Source organism: Thermobia domestica, chromosome 2 (genome assembly GCF_964235325.1).
Source record: "Thermobia domestica chromosome 2, izTheDome1.hap1.1, whole genome shotgun sequence".
In the NCBI taxonomy this organism is placed as follows: Eukaryota; Metazoa; Arthropoda; class Insecta; order Zygentoma; family Lepismatidae; genus Thermobia; species Thermobia domestica.
In genome coordinates, this window is record NC_137455.1 from 129,753,467 (window position 1) to 129,768,944 (window position 15,478).

A 15,478-nucleotide genomic window follows, 5' to 3' on the forward strand; every position below is an offset into this window, starting at 1 on the left:
GAATTTTCACATACACAGGACTAAGGTTAGCAAAGCCCCACCCGAAACAAAATCATAAATACGCCACTGGTCTGATTCCTTAGCCCACCTTCACTGTTTGTGCTTCTTTCCCAATTTTGACCTTGTTCTGATTTTGACGTCTTTTTCCCGATTGTGTCCTTATTTTCAATTAATTTAATTTTCAATCACAATTCCTCCTTGTGAGATCTCGTAAAATTTCTGCATTTGTAGCGCACAAAACTAATGTCTGACCTACCTACCACTTGGGTTTTGAAGAAGAAGAAGAAGAAGAAGACTGCTCACTGTTTATTGCGATGTTGCAGACGACTAACAGATTAAGGGGCGGAAGGCGTTTCTAAATATGAGTAAATCGAAATAGAATGACGCGGTGGCTTTGTAGTTATGAGAATCAGGGTAGCAAAAGTAACTTCAGTTGTGATTGTGGTGCTAAATATCATAGTTTTGTTTTACATATGGAAGCTAGTGATGACATTAGGTGAGAATCGTTTGCTTGACGAAAATCATGCTAAACTCACTTTTGACAGCAGTTTCAGTACTGTACAAGCCATAGATTCCAATTACATAGAAAAGGCTGTGACAGTTGTAATACGAGAAGTTGAGTTCTTTGAGAATAATGTGATGAAAACTATTGACACGATACTTTCAGTTTTTCATAATATAGAAATTATTGTTGTTTGTGACTCAATTCCTTATCCACCGTTCAATATTACAAACGTTCCTTCAAATGTGAGAGTAATCGATTTACAATTTGGCCTAACAAAAACATTCGAAGAAAGAAACCCACTTTTCTTCATTAGAACTAAGTATGTTCTTTTCGTACCAGATTCCACGAGGATTGTGGAGAAATCCATCCAACAGATGCTAATAGAACTGAAAAAACATCCCCATGCAATAGTGTCTTCACCAGTTGTTAATAATAGATTTGCGACGTGTTTGAAGCTAACGATTAATATTCAAGAATGGACTCTTCGGTATCAAGACTTTTCTGAAGGTAGTGTCTGTGATGCTGTGAAAGGAAAACATGTTACTTTGGTAGAATCGTACACATTACGAAAATTACCAGAAGCGTTGATGTTACCATTTCCTGAGTCCATGTATATTCAGGCAGCTGCACAAGGAATTCAGGTACATCCATAGAAATTAAGATAGACCTTGTTACTTTTAACCCGCGAGAACTCGCATAGCGGGGAAAAGACCGAAGGTGTGTTTAAGTTTGTACCACTATTCGGAAAAGCGCCACAGGTCGATTGCCAGCCGTGACTTTGTTCTTTGCACCCTTCTATATCACCCCATTATCAAGTAAACATTGTTCACTGCCTCTAAGATAATTAGAGAGCTGTATTGTTTGTTTTTGGTCGTTTCGACCCAGTGCGAGTTCTCGCGTCACGACATTGTAGTCTTTCCCTGCTTGTGCAAAACATTGTAACACATTTACCGAGACCCATTCATCAAGCTCGAAATGTTGATATTCCATTGGAATCCTGATATTTTTTCCAGATTATGTTCTTGCGAAGATAGTACACTATACCAATATTTGGATTAATGGGCATAGAAAAGAATGGATGGCATTTAGTATCTCCCCCAACTCGTTTCATGGTTCCAGAACCGAGTACCTTGTTTCTGTTTAAATTGTGATGCAGGTAGAAGTACAAGGTCCGTGGGAGTTCCCTTCGCTAACTGCCCCTAGCTCAGTTAAATTTTGTAAAGTAAGTAACACACTGTAAATCTTGTATGTGCAAGATTGGGGGAGGTACTGAATATCAGCCAAAAGAATTTCTAGAGAACGAGATGCTAAAGATCTAGATTTGCCAGAACTAAAAGCTCTCATTAGTCTTCTCTATTGGGCTGGTATTTTAAAATTTAACCATACCAATCCGAGGGCAAGTGCTCCGACGCTGGGGGCTGGGGGCCGGGGACCCGGTCCCCCAATACTCATGTGAGGGCCCCATATATTTATATGTATTTTTTATGAACACTTCCCCCCAAAGTGACAGAGAAATCGGCGCCCTCAGGACCTATGGGCTAGTGATAGGATAGGAGTAGTAAGGTACAAACTGACCATATCCCTGAGCACGTTTCAATTTCTGTTGCGAGAATTACACTTTAACGATGTCACAAACTGTGAACAAAGGAAGAGTTTGGGCAACCTAGCTGCAACCAGAGTGTTATTTGATGGATTTGTAGAAAAATGCAAGCCAAATGCTCACGAAGTGAATGTTTCATATTGACGAATCCTTGGAAGCCTTTCGTGGGAAATGCAAGTTTAGGCAACATATTCGAAGCAAGCCGACCAAATATGTCTTGAAATTATTCGTTCTGGCAGAATTCCGTACGTTTTACTCATACAACATGGAATTGTACAATCCGCGGCAAAAAACCTGCAACATGAGGATTTAAGTTTATTGTGAAACTACGCCTAACAGCACAGGGAATGAGCATAAGTCTAAGTGGAACGAATCACGCCAGGATAAAACTCGGCCTCCTCCCGTGCATACTTATTTTGGAGCAAAAGACTTCGTCATTTCACAATGAACTTATATGCTCATGTTGCAGGTTTTTTGCCGTGGATTGTACAAATGGCCCTTTTCAAGTTGATAACAGCGTCAAAGCTGAAAGACTGATCCAGCCCATTTCTAATAGTGGACGTAATATAATAACTGGTACATGTCCATACGCGTAACTGTCGCAGAAGCGCTTGTAATAGATCGCAATTCAACTCGTCGGTATTCTCCACAAGAAAAACAAGGTATTAAGTACTTCCATATTAACACCTTAAATCAAAAAATCTTGTGTGTAGTCTTTTAACTAATAATAATAATAAATGAATAAAAATAATTTTTTACGTGTTACAATATTTTTTATTCGAATCGGTCTAAAAAACCGGTGCGAATTCTCGAGTTACCGTATAAAACTAGTGCGAGTTCTCCCGGGTCAAATATATAAAAAAACATTACATTGTAAGACAAACTATTTGGATAATCGTACTGTGTAAGGCATTAGACTGACAATCACAAGATTTGTCTGTCATGTTTAAAAAAAGCGTTTTCCTTCCACTTTTCTTACATTGCATAATTCTCTAAGGCGTTCTGGACTGCTGTTACTCTGGCACATAGCTAAATCATTACGTACAGATTGATAATAAGTGTGAAAACTGATGTGCTCTGGAAATAATTATTTGTTTTCCTGTTACCTGTCAGGCTGTTATGTGCAATTATTGATCAGAAAATTCACTCCTACTACCTTAGTAATTGTTTCTTCGGGTAGAAATTGTATTCATGAGTGCAGCAGATTCACTTTACGGGTATAAATAGAAGTTCGGATGTATGGTATAAAAGCGTCTGTGTAAAAAACACATACCAAGTTGTGCTAGGGGCCCGCTAAAGCGAAAATACTATATAACCGGATCGCAGGAGGGGCCCCGCAGTATCGCATCGGCAGGGTTCAGGCGCGGGTATTTACACAAACTTTAATAGTTCTAAAAAATACAGCACCATAACATAGTGTCTCTTCAAACCTGGAGGTGACATAAAACCAAACCGGAAAAATGTTTCGGGGTGCAGTTTTAGTATACATATCCACAGATTATAAATTGTGCAGAAAAATTTGGGCAAGCCTTTAATTTGCCCGTTTTATTTCGAGAACAGAACCCACCCAACCCCTGCGGGGCTTCTAACCCGTTCCTACTACTACTTATACTATTGATCCGTATAGTAAAACCAGGCCCGCAACTAGGGTTTCTGTCACCCGGGGCAAACACACAATTCGGCGCCCCCCCCCCCCCCCCCCACCAAGGTTTAGTCGAAAAGTATCACTTATGGATTGCAACTGTAAATAACATTCTTAATGAAACCAGTTATATCGGTTTTTAAGTACTTTAACCCTCCAATACGCGCGCGGGCTACCATTGTAGCCCAGCGTTTTTATTTTCCTTGCCGCAAAGTAATTCGAGATGATAACTCAAAGGGTGTCTGTGTACCTTTCTATCAACTATCATTCTGCGTGTTTAGGGTGTGGTCAAACGTAAAATCGAAAGGATCTCATTGTTATTCTGCTTGAAAGTTTCATGGGCTACATCTGTAGCCCGCGCGACTATTGATGTCACGGGTGTTCCAAAGCGTCAAAGTTTTTTCATTATAGTTTGAGTGTTGATCAGATGGTCAATGAGTTTGCAAAATGACAATTCTGATGAGAAATGTTTTTAAAACCAATATTTACGATCCAAAATCATTGAGAACATAACAATGCAACAATAAAAAGCTTATTTTTATTTCTGTAAATTTTTCGGTGTAATCCTTTGATGTGGAGAAAAGAAGAAAACTTTCCATCAACAATGAAGCACACAAGAACCCCACACTATATTGTTATGTGTACCTCTCGAACTTGAGCACTTTCTGTACCTTTTGGGCACCTTTCTGTATACTTTCTCTTTCTGTATATATGCACCTCTAAGGTGCACACAAGTGATAGAAAAAACTGATTCGAGCAAAGCATATCTCTTTACAGTGCATTAACTAGAAAGTTCATTAAATATGAAAGAAATTGCTTCATAAAATATTAATAAATAGATCAAAATATTTAGATTTAATGTATAGTAAATATTATACATTATACACGATTAATGTAAAAAAAAATGATTGAAATTAACAATAAAGCATAATAAAGCATGAGTTGAACTGATAGATAACAATTCAAAATGCCTCGAAAAGCTCTCAAGCAAAACTAATAGATAAAGCTTCATACAGCCTTCACTCCCAAAATCTCTTGGTAGGCGTACAAGAAACAATTAAATACACCGAGGCGTGTAAATTATCTTTTCCGCCACAAAACTGCCCTCTAGTTTAAAAACATTACAGCAATTGCGTAACATTACAGGGGGCGCGTCTGAGCTAAACTCTTCAACCACCAGCAAGCAACAAAAATCGGGAACTTTTCGCCCCCGCCCCTATTGATAACAGCGTTTTAAACTTCAGAGCTGTTCTCAATGGAATTATACAAACAAACAGCTCCTTGTGGTAGGAAAAGGAAAGGGGGCGGATTCTCTGTGGTTGCCCAAGGGAACAAATGCATTCAATATTAGGTTTTTAATGTATGACATTACATCTATAGTAAATATAATCAGATATATATAATCAACGAAAAGAGGTCCCATGGAAAAGGCCAAGTAAACTTTTGATTTCTTTTAACCTCTAGAATAAGTTCCTCAAGGGAAAGGGTGCGATTTTTAAAACAATTGATATATCTTCTTTCCGGCGCCCCCTCCAACCACGCGCCCGGGGCACGTGCCCCCTCTGCCCCCCCCCCCTAGTTGCGGCCCTGAGTAAAACTGCAGTTGGTGGCCCTGAAATACAAGATTTACGGAGAAATGAACAATCAGACGAAATGTAGCATGAGAGTAACAACAAAGGCAATAACGGTCATCAGTTGAGGTTATTAATTAAGGAGAAAAACGAAGTTAAATTCTGGACTATATGAGTTCGTAGGTTGATAGGTAAATAAGCAATAGAGCATAATATGACAGTGTTTCAAACGCACTGTTTTATCAAGTAACCTACGACGCATATGCTGCTGTATTGAAGGGAAATACAGAAATGTTAAGCGAATACTAATAAGATTGGAGTTGCATCTGAACTGAATGTACTGAAATGGGACAAAATTTTGGGTGCTATCTTATTTTGTGTGTGTGTAGGGGAGGGGGACTAAGTTTGTAAAATCAACGGAAGAAATATGTTAATTGATTTAACAATAGGATTGCACAACTAATGAAAATACATCGGGATTTTACATCTTACATGTATACTAAGGTAAAAGTACGAAATGGAAAGTGTGCTCTTTATCACATAGAACTCCATAAGAAAGACAGGATGAAGCGAAGTGCTATGTCAGGGTTGTATGCAAAGTGATCATATAAATGTTGTGAAGCTGTGCCACAACACAAAACGTATTTATGCATTATAAAGTGTTTTTTTTTTTTTTTTTTTTTACGATCCTCGTTATCTATATACCTAGTGACGCTGACGCGCCTGGTCCCTACAGTCGCACTTCCTGCTGCTCCCCTACCCTGACTCGCTTAGATAGCATTCGTGCTTTTTAGTGGTCACCTGGATAAGTTGGTTCATGTTTTATGTACTGTGATTTTTATGCAGGGTTGGACCCACCTGAAAATATATATATATATATTTAAAAAAAAACTTTAAAATCCATCTGGGTTTTTTAGCTTTCTGTCAGTATATTATTAGTACAACTAAGGTGATCACATTGAAAGTGATTTTTATTAGATTTTGGACTTTTCTTGTGCGAATTAAATGCTTTCACATTAAAGTATACAACAACATCTAAAATAAGACCTTTATAAAATTCTGAATGGACTGAATGAATAAAATAAAAACTTAGCTTGAGATAATTATAGAACAAATTAAAGTATGAATTATGCTTACAGCCTGTTTTTATATTTTAGAAAATACTTTCCATGAACAGTGTGCTCCCCAACTCAGTGACGTCGAGTGTGCTCCCCAACTCAGTGACGTCGAGGGACGTTATCCCTCATACATTTTTTGACGAGTTTAAAACCATTAGTGCCGGTACTACCAGTAAATACATAAATCCATTAGTAAAACTATTAGTATTATTTTTTACCTTTGACCGTAACACAAGTATTCTCAGAAAATTTGGTTTTCCAACAACAACAGTTTAGTTCAGTCATTTGTTGCTACTCTTCATACAAGCATTCTGGAGAATCAACACTTGCAATAGCGTAAAAATTTTTGTCAAATTTCAGAAGCTTAACGCTCGGAGTTCCGAAGACTATGTAACCCTACTATTTCAGGTGCTGAATTTAAACTTCCATACTAGTGGAAGTGTCGATGTACAGTAAAGAAAGTTGCGTTGCATTTTCGGGGAAAACCCGTCATGAGAAGAGTGCTCGCGAAATTCCCGCAATTAAACGCACAAAGCATTGGAAGTGAATACTTCAACAATAAAACTATTTATTTTAAGCTGGAAGATATTAAATTTCATTTAAGACATTTACCTTGTAAAATAGGAATTATCTCTTTGTTGTTTTAAATTCATTTTCGAGAAAGAGCTGTCTTGCTAGTGCTAGGGAAATTTCCGTAATTGAACGCGCAAAGTATCGGAAGTGAACTTCAACAATAAAACTATTTATTTTACGCTGGAAAATATTTGCCATATAAGATATTTTAATACATTTATTTTTAATACAAGAATTATATATATATTTGATATTTATACTGTATTTGGCGAACGCTACTGAGGCTCATGAAATGATTCGATCTACATTTGTTCGTTTGTCTGCCTGTACCACACACACATTTCAGGGTACAACTTTCGGTCTTTTAAGTTTAAATTTTCAGGGTAGGAGCACGAGACACACTAAATTTCCTGCATAGATTTTGGCGGCATACCAAGGTAAAATCTTAAAATGGCGGATTTTTTTTTTTAAATAGCGGTTATCCACGCTACAAAGCGCAATTTTCGGTCTTTAAAAAACAAATTTTCAGAGTAGAAGCGAGACACTCTAAATTAGCTGTATATGTATTTTGGCAGCGATCCAACGTAAAATTTCAAAATGGCGGCCATTTTTCAACTAGCGAGTATCCACGCTAGGGTGCAATTTTCGGACATTTAAGTTGAAATTTTGAGGGTAGAAGGAAGAGACATTCTAAATTTGCTGTATAGATTTTCTCGGCGATTCAATATAAAATATGAAAATGGCGACGGTTTTTCAAAACAGTAGTGAACAGAAAATTGTTGCAAGTTGCGACAATGACAATCTTGAAATATAAATCACGTTTTAACACTTTTACCCCAAATACATTGAAATATTTCGAAAAAAAAAAAAAAACAATTAAAAACCGAAAAAAACCATATGGGCCCAGGTGGGTTAGTTTTTTCAAAAATACCCGGGTTTTTTCAAACCCTGATTTTTATGCCATACGACCAGACTATTTATATTCAGCCCTCCTGAAGTTAATCTGCAACTAGTAATGGAGCTCCTCATCGAGTGCATTTTATGCTTTGGATGTTAGGGGCAGAATCGGGATAGAATAGAATCTGTTTTAAATTTATGCGCGTGCCGTTGATATGAAAAAAGAAGAAAGCTTGACTTGTTAGAAGTTTTTGAATTATGATTTGTGATACGTAATCGGGTCATGGAAGAGATTTATGTTAAAGATGTAACCTGTAATAATGATTAATTGTTAAATATATAGTAAAAATTAAAACGTTGCCTTTTAAACGATATTTAGAGTATGAATTTTTAGCATTCCTGAAGTATAACAATTATTTACGTAATGCCGTAAAAATTCGTTTTTTAGTTTCTGAGCAGTGCGTAGTTTGCAACACTTAACAGTTGGAGGGTACTTATTTTACGCTGTAATACTATATAGATGCATAAGGATGTAGGAAAGAGCAAAGGAAATATATTGTGGTATATAAGAAATATTTGTTATTAACAGTGAAAAGTAAACGCCAGAAATGAAACAGGGGTAATTGTAGGTAAGGTACACTCAAATAACAATAACGCTAAAAACAGAAACATATATGTCTTATTGAGGTCGCTATCTGCGGGAGGTTGACCAAGGTTTCAAGGGTAGTTTTTGGAAAACCTAATTGCAGTACTGCCTTCATGTTAATCTAAAATTTTATAAAATTTCTAGTGCTTAATGTCTTTTGGCAACACACATTTTTGGTGAATTTGGCTTAGATCTATCTCACCCCTATGATTTTTTTGCTTGACTTGAGCTCATGAGCATTGGACGTATTTCCTACTACAAGTAGGCAGATAAACAGGCAGATATTTATTTCGTGTTCCATTGTCATACATGAAACTTAATTAAGATGTTATGGATCTATATACAGTATGTATGTGTTTATGTCTGGTTAGAAGATCGAAACGTAACATGTAAAGTATTTATTTTTATGAATAGTACGGTCTTGTTCAGCAGTTAAGTGTTTTATTTCAATTACGGTATATTTCGTATTGTGTTTAGGTAGTAGGGGTACTTGTGTAAAAAGTAACCAAATATGCCAAGAATTTATAAAAGAAAGGAGGTAGCCATACTTATGCAGACGTTACACTCGAAAAATTGAATGGTGTTTTATATAAAATTCAAGGAAAGGAACTGACTCAACGAGATGCTGAGAAACTGCCCGGCATATTCAGAAGTACACTGAAAAGTAAACTTAAAGGTGAACATTTAAAAGTTCCAGGAGGACAGACAGCTGTTAGTGCTGAAACAGGAAAGGAGTTTAGTGAATACATTGTGACATGTTCATTGTTTGGTTTCCCATTGGATAGTTTTGGGTTAGAATATTCGTGAAATCCTTTCTCGACAGAAATAGAGTCACAGTGAAAAAATTAAGGACATCTTTCCGGGATATGACTGATATGGAAGTTTCATGTCAAAACGTCTAGAACTGACAGAGAGAATGTCATCGAATATAAGCAAACAAAAAGACAAAGGTTTCCTGAAATCTTGCACGAATATTTTGACGGTTTAGAACTTGCAGATTTTCTTCCAGCAAATATCTTCAACTTCGGTGAAACAAATTTAACAGATGATCCTGGCGAGGGCTTGAGTATCTCGAAAGGATTTTGAACACCACCAAATCATCAACATCAGTTATGCTAAGGGATCTTTGCTTCCTCCCTATGTAGTTTACAGATCGAAAGGATTGTGGACCACATGGACTGAAGGTGGTTCTCGTGGGTGCAGGTATAGTCGAACACTTTCTGGGTGATTTGATGGTACAACCTTTGATGATTAGTTTTCGACACTAGTCGTGCCACATTAAATTTAAAAAAAAAAAAAAAAAAAAAAAAAAGGTAAGTAAGTTAAAGTTCTGGTTGGAGACAATTTGTCAAGCCATTTGGATATAAACTTCATTCAGACATGCCAAATAATAATAATAATAAATACAATTAAAAAATATCGTTTGTCTATTACCAAACTGGTCACATCTGACGCAGACATTGGATATGGCCTTTTTTCACTCTATGAAAGGTGCATGGAGGAAGATAGTAATGGTCTACAATCTCAAAACTGAGCTAGGCGGAGATGGATACTTACGGAGCGCCTCATGGACAAATTAATGTAAACGTTTTTGCTTTTATTTATTTATTTATTTATTTATTTATTTATTTATTTATTTATTTATTTTTAATTTGTTCACAGCATTAAGCATACTCAGTTATACACAAAACGTCTAGGACAAAATACCGTAAATGTTGCATAACAGAATAATATATTACAGCCAAGAAAAATTTGAATGTAGGATAGATAAATTAGCAGTAACCTACCGATTCCAGCACAAACTGAAGGGAAAAAAGTACCATTTGATACAATTGTATGACTATTAAATTTCACAGCATAGGTAATCGTTTAAGATCTCTTGAGCTTTATCTTATTTCATTTATAATAACATCGTAATCTGCAGGAAAATTCTGTACTTTTTCATTATTAAGGAGCATTAAGTTTTCCAGTAAGCTTTGCCACAAAAGTGACCTCAGTTTTAATTTAATGATCTTCAACTCAGAAAATAAGCGTTCACGCGTTACCTGGGTGGTTGGGAAAGTTTAACATATTTTACACACAATGTAAATGTTCCATATCAATTCAACACAATGACTGAGCCTTACCATCTCAGTTTTTAATGAAATTTGATACATAGATGCCCTATAGATGGACTAAGAAAGATACCAGATTTCAACTTTATATATACACAGTATATCAACCGGTATTGAAGGTAGGGCTATGTAAATTTGAAAAAAAAAATCCCCAAAATAGCATGTTCATGAATTTTGAAATTGGAATTGCAGCTCTCCTAATTGAGCTAGAAAGCTGGTTGAAATGTCATTTTACAGCATTTTTCATACTCTTTCCTATGGTATCCAACATCATAGAGGCTAATACAGAATTTGGTTGTTCAAAATCAAAATCAAAAGTTTTTAAAAAATACATATTTTAAAGTTAATTCCATATAGTATTGTTGTAAAGCACCTGACAAAATATGAATTCGAGATGATAATAAGTTCATTGTTTAAAAAAATTCAAAACTAACACTTGATTTTTCAAGAATACTCTGTACGTAGGGTAATAACACAAGAATGCTAAGTTTTATACTTCTCTGAAAATAAAATGAACACCTACCTGAAGAAGAGTATAGATGAGCCTACAGTAAAACTTTTCAATAAGTAGTAGGATATGTTTATCATTTGAAGTTTGAAAAAGCCACAATTTTTCAGTATACGTCACTTTCAAGAAGAACATAACTTCTTCCAGTGGGAGTTACAGGATTCATTTTTATCAGAGCATCCACTATTAACATCCACAGAACATCAGCATTTCTTGGATATGAGAATAAAGAAGATGGCCCAGGTGATTGAAGAAGTTGTTTTTACTTCATCAAGTTCATTTTTCTGTAAAACATATCCTAGCCACCAATTTCCTTTATAGACAGCGGTAACATAGCCTGATATGCCTTCTAATTGAAGTTTGACACTTTCTTTTTCCAATCCTGCAAACCATCTGAAAATTTGAATACAATTTGCCCTCATGTTGAATTTGAAACACAACTCCTGAAAAGCTGTGGTATCCAAAAGATGTGTTGGGTACACCATTACCAGCCAGAAACAAAACAACAATCCAAACAAAGGAAGCACTCCTCATCCATTACTCCAGAGAAGGCGGAGGTGATCTACTCGGCTGGCAAAGTGATGGCCTCTGTTTTTTTGGGATTCCCAAGGTGTGATATTCATTGATTACCCGCAGAGGGGTCATAACATCACAAGTCAATACTATAGTGATCTTTTGAAAAAAAAAAAATATCAAGAAAAAAGGCCACAAATGATGTCGAGAGGCGTTCTCTACCATCATGACAATGCTTCCGGCCACATACTAGCATTACCATGGCTACTATTCACGAATGCGACTTTGAACTCGTTCCTCATCTACGTTATTCTTCAGATATGGCCCCCTCAGGCTTCCACTTATTCCCTAATCTAAAAAAAAGGCTAGCAGGATGACGTTTTGCAAGCGATAATGACGTCATGACAGCTGTGGAAGAGTCTCTGTGGTCACAACGTAAGATTTTTTTTCTGCTGAGACAAGAGTACTACAGCACCGTTGAAGCAACTGTTTGCTGTCCAAGGGTATTATGTTGAAAAATAGAGGTATTATCAAATCTGTACTTCTTATAGTTTCTTCAAGGCTCAAATACAGCTTCAACATTTTGGAAGAAAAAAATTTTAATAATGAATCTAATCTAACCAAATGCTAAGGATACCGTAATTCTCAATCGCGATTGAGATTGACATAGATATGTAGCTGTTTACGTTGAATATAACAACACTTTATCAACAAAGTCGTCTTAGATTTTTCTCCAATCCAAAAAAGCGGGTGGTTTTTCGTGTTTAAGAGATGATTAAGCGGGGGACGAATACAGGACCTAAAAATCGGGTAATATGGCAACCCTAGTTTAATGGAGACGTGATCAGAGGGGCTATTTAAATTACGTACAGGTATATGCGTGCAAACATATGCTGTAAATTGTGCGCATGAAAAAAAATACTCGCCGCAACAACGACAAATAAAAACAAAAACAAAGAAACAAAAAAAAAAAACAACGCTTGTGTTAGGCAGTCACTTCAGCAAGAATTTTGCCTATTCCGGTTCAAGGTGTTCATAGAGAACAGATGTGAAGTGACGGTGGGTATGCGTGAAAAAAGAGAATAAGTAGTACGAAAAAACACATCTGTGCAAGGTAGTTACTAGAAGCTGGTACAAGCAATTTTAACTTTTCCTTCATTTGTACGCGATGAATGTTAATTCTGTCATTATTCATACTTCCACTATCTACACAATACTACCTTCGGGCAACCTGCGTGTACTTATCACTTGGACAGTACTCCTACTGCTCATCATGAGTTAAACACACTCACTTTACCTTTACATTCCGTACATAACGGTTTCTTATGAAGGATTCCAGATTCTATTGTAATTTATGTCACACATAGTTCTACTCGTTCAATTTATAGCTCGTTTTGAATTCAAACAGTTACAGTTCTAGTTAATACCATGGAGATTCTTTTATAATTTATTAAACAGTTCATTTACTCCTAATGTCTTTAGATACTGCAAAATGATTAGTTCTTGAGTGGTATAGTATTTATATTGGAATTCCCACGGCAGCGTGCAAAATAATAATCATAACTGTGTTAGCATGAGGTTGTCTGTTAATTATTTTTGTCCGTGAGGAATGTTAGGGTTTGTTTTACATGACGCGCTCCAGTTCGTCTTCGTGTGTATCGTAAAGTAGGACTGGCTTAGGTAACGAGGATAGAATAGATAGGGTAGAGTAGGGTAGGGAAGAGTATAGTAGTATAGTAGAATAGGGAAGGGTTATATTAGGGAAAGGAGGTTTTGGTCCCCTTCTGTGAAAGTAAATCCAGGCTATTTCTCGTGTCTACAGAATTGAAGAGTACCAACTGGAGCTGGCGTTGTAAAATTGACCAGAATATTACTTTGATTTGGCAAAAATTATATATATGATGATGATGAAAGTACCCAACGTAGAGGTAAGACCAGATTTAATCGTGAAATAGGATATCCAATAGGAAATAGGATAGGATATCCGAATTTTTATAACGTTATCAACGAATAGACTTGGATTTCTGCTTGCATGTTGGCATTAAAAAGACATTAATGGTAAATGATTGGTTGAAGGATTGACTTCGAATTTTTAGTTAAGATATATTCCTTAATTTGTATTTTTAATTAACAAGAGTGAGTATTTCTTTATTCTCGTTCGGATAAGTTTATTTTTATTGTTTTTTTTTTTTTTTTTTTTTTTTTTTTCAATATAGGCTTATCCAATGAACATTTGCTTTCAATATTAAAGTTTTGGTTAGGTTTAGGTTGGTTTACTTTTGTTTTCCATGTAAACTATTCCAAAAATGAATCTACATTCTGAAGGTTATGTTAATTTTGAAAATTTTTCACAATAATTGTTAGTAATTGTGTATTGGATAATGTTATTCTCATTCACTGCTTCGATTACTGTGATTTGTTTAGTGGTTTTTCACGTACTCAAATTACTTATAATCGAGCAGTGAACCGGAACATTGAATCGTGTGTGCCATAAATTATAATTGTTCCCGGTTCCGTGGCTGTATCGTCGTTTTCTTTCCTCTTTTTCTCTACAACTAGTTGATGAACATGTTAACTTACTAAGTAAGAGTTACGAAATAAGAGTTATATTAATTTCTGTATATTTTCTAAAGCCTAAAGAACACTCTGTGTCTAATTTAAATGCTATGCGTTTTCTTTTATAAAATTTGTGTATATTCAGTTTTGAGTATACAGTAAAATTGTGTTTATATTTTCAAATTCTAAACAATGTTTATATATATATATATATATATATATATATATATATATATATATATATATATATATGTATGTATATACAGGGTGTAAATGAACTATACCAACCGAATTTTGAAATATGCTCTAGAGTTCCTCCGTGGCTAAGCGGTTAGCGTACGCGCCTTTGGCGTGGGAGACCCGGGTTCGATTCCCGGCGGGAGCTTATGTGGTTCGGATTCCACGTTAATCAGTAGGTCCACGTCTCATATAGCCTCGCTGCTGAACGGGACGTTAAACTAAAAAAAAAAAAAAAATGCTCTGTCTTTATGATTGGTCCAAAGTAGGCAAACGATAAACCTTGATAGCAGTGAACACGGAATCCTTTGGCGCGATGTCGGAAGTGTTAAGGATCGTCAGCAGCACGGTCTCATGTACTCGGGAAAACGCATACTGTGATGTTTTCTTTCACGCTTATAAGTGAAGAAAACGTGAAATATACCGTGACGAAATACATATCATCGACGTTATTCCGAATAAAAAAAAAAAATAAAAAATAAAAAAAAAAAAACATAGAGCTGCCGGTTCCTAACACTTCCGCCTTCCCTCCGAAGCATTGGATGTCCATTGTTGTCAAGGCTTACCTCCTGCCTACTTTAGACCCTTCTTGAAATCAGAGTATATCTGAAAACTTTATTAAGAGCATATCTGTGAATTATACCCTGTAAGGAATACCCTCTACACCTATTGACAATTGATGAAATATACTCTTTTGGATTGTGTATACGTGGCTTCCTTTACGCTGATAAGAACCACCATCCACAGTTTCTGGAATTCGAAATAGGGCCTATTGAAATTTAGTTTTTTCGCGATTTTGGACAGCCCTAACTCTGAAACTATGAACTTTTCGCCATAAGTCCATATGAACTTTTTCTCTTACTTTGATGTGAAGAATCACCTCTTACAGTTTGCCGGTATAGTTCATTAAAACCCTATATATATATTACGAAAGATATCCGTGTAATCTTTTTCTGATTACACTATTTGGACCAACGAAGGAATATACGAATTTGAGC

At 36.0% G+C, this 15,478-nt stretch overlaps 1 protein-coding gene across 1 annotated transcript in view; it reads left to right on the top strand.

Moving 5' to 3' along the window:
• Positions 1–307: 307 nt before the first annotated feature.
• LOC145675515 (ribitol 5-phosphate transferase FKRP) overlaps positions 308–15,478 on the top strand; it is a 38,481-nt gene continuing 23,310 nt past the window's right edge. Inside the window, exon 1 of the mRNA XM_081745969.1 lies at positions 308–1,146. Coding sequence (XP_081602095.1) covers positions 403–1,146 — 744 coding nt within the window. The 5' untranslated portion in view covers positions 308–402. The remainder of the gene's footprint in view (positions 1,147–15,478) is intronic.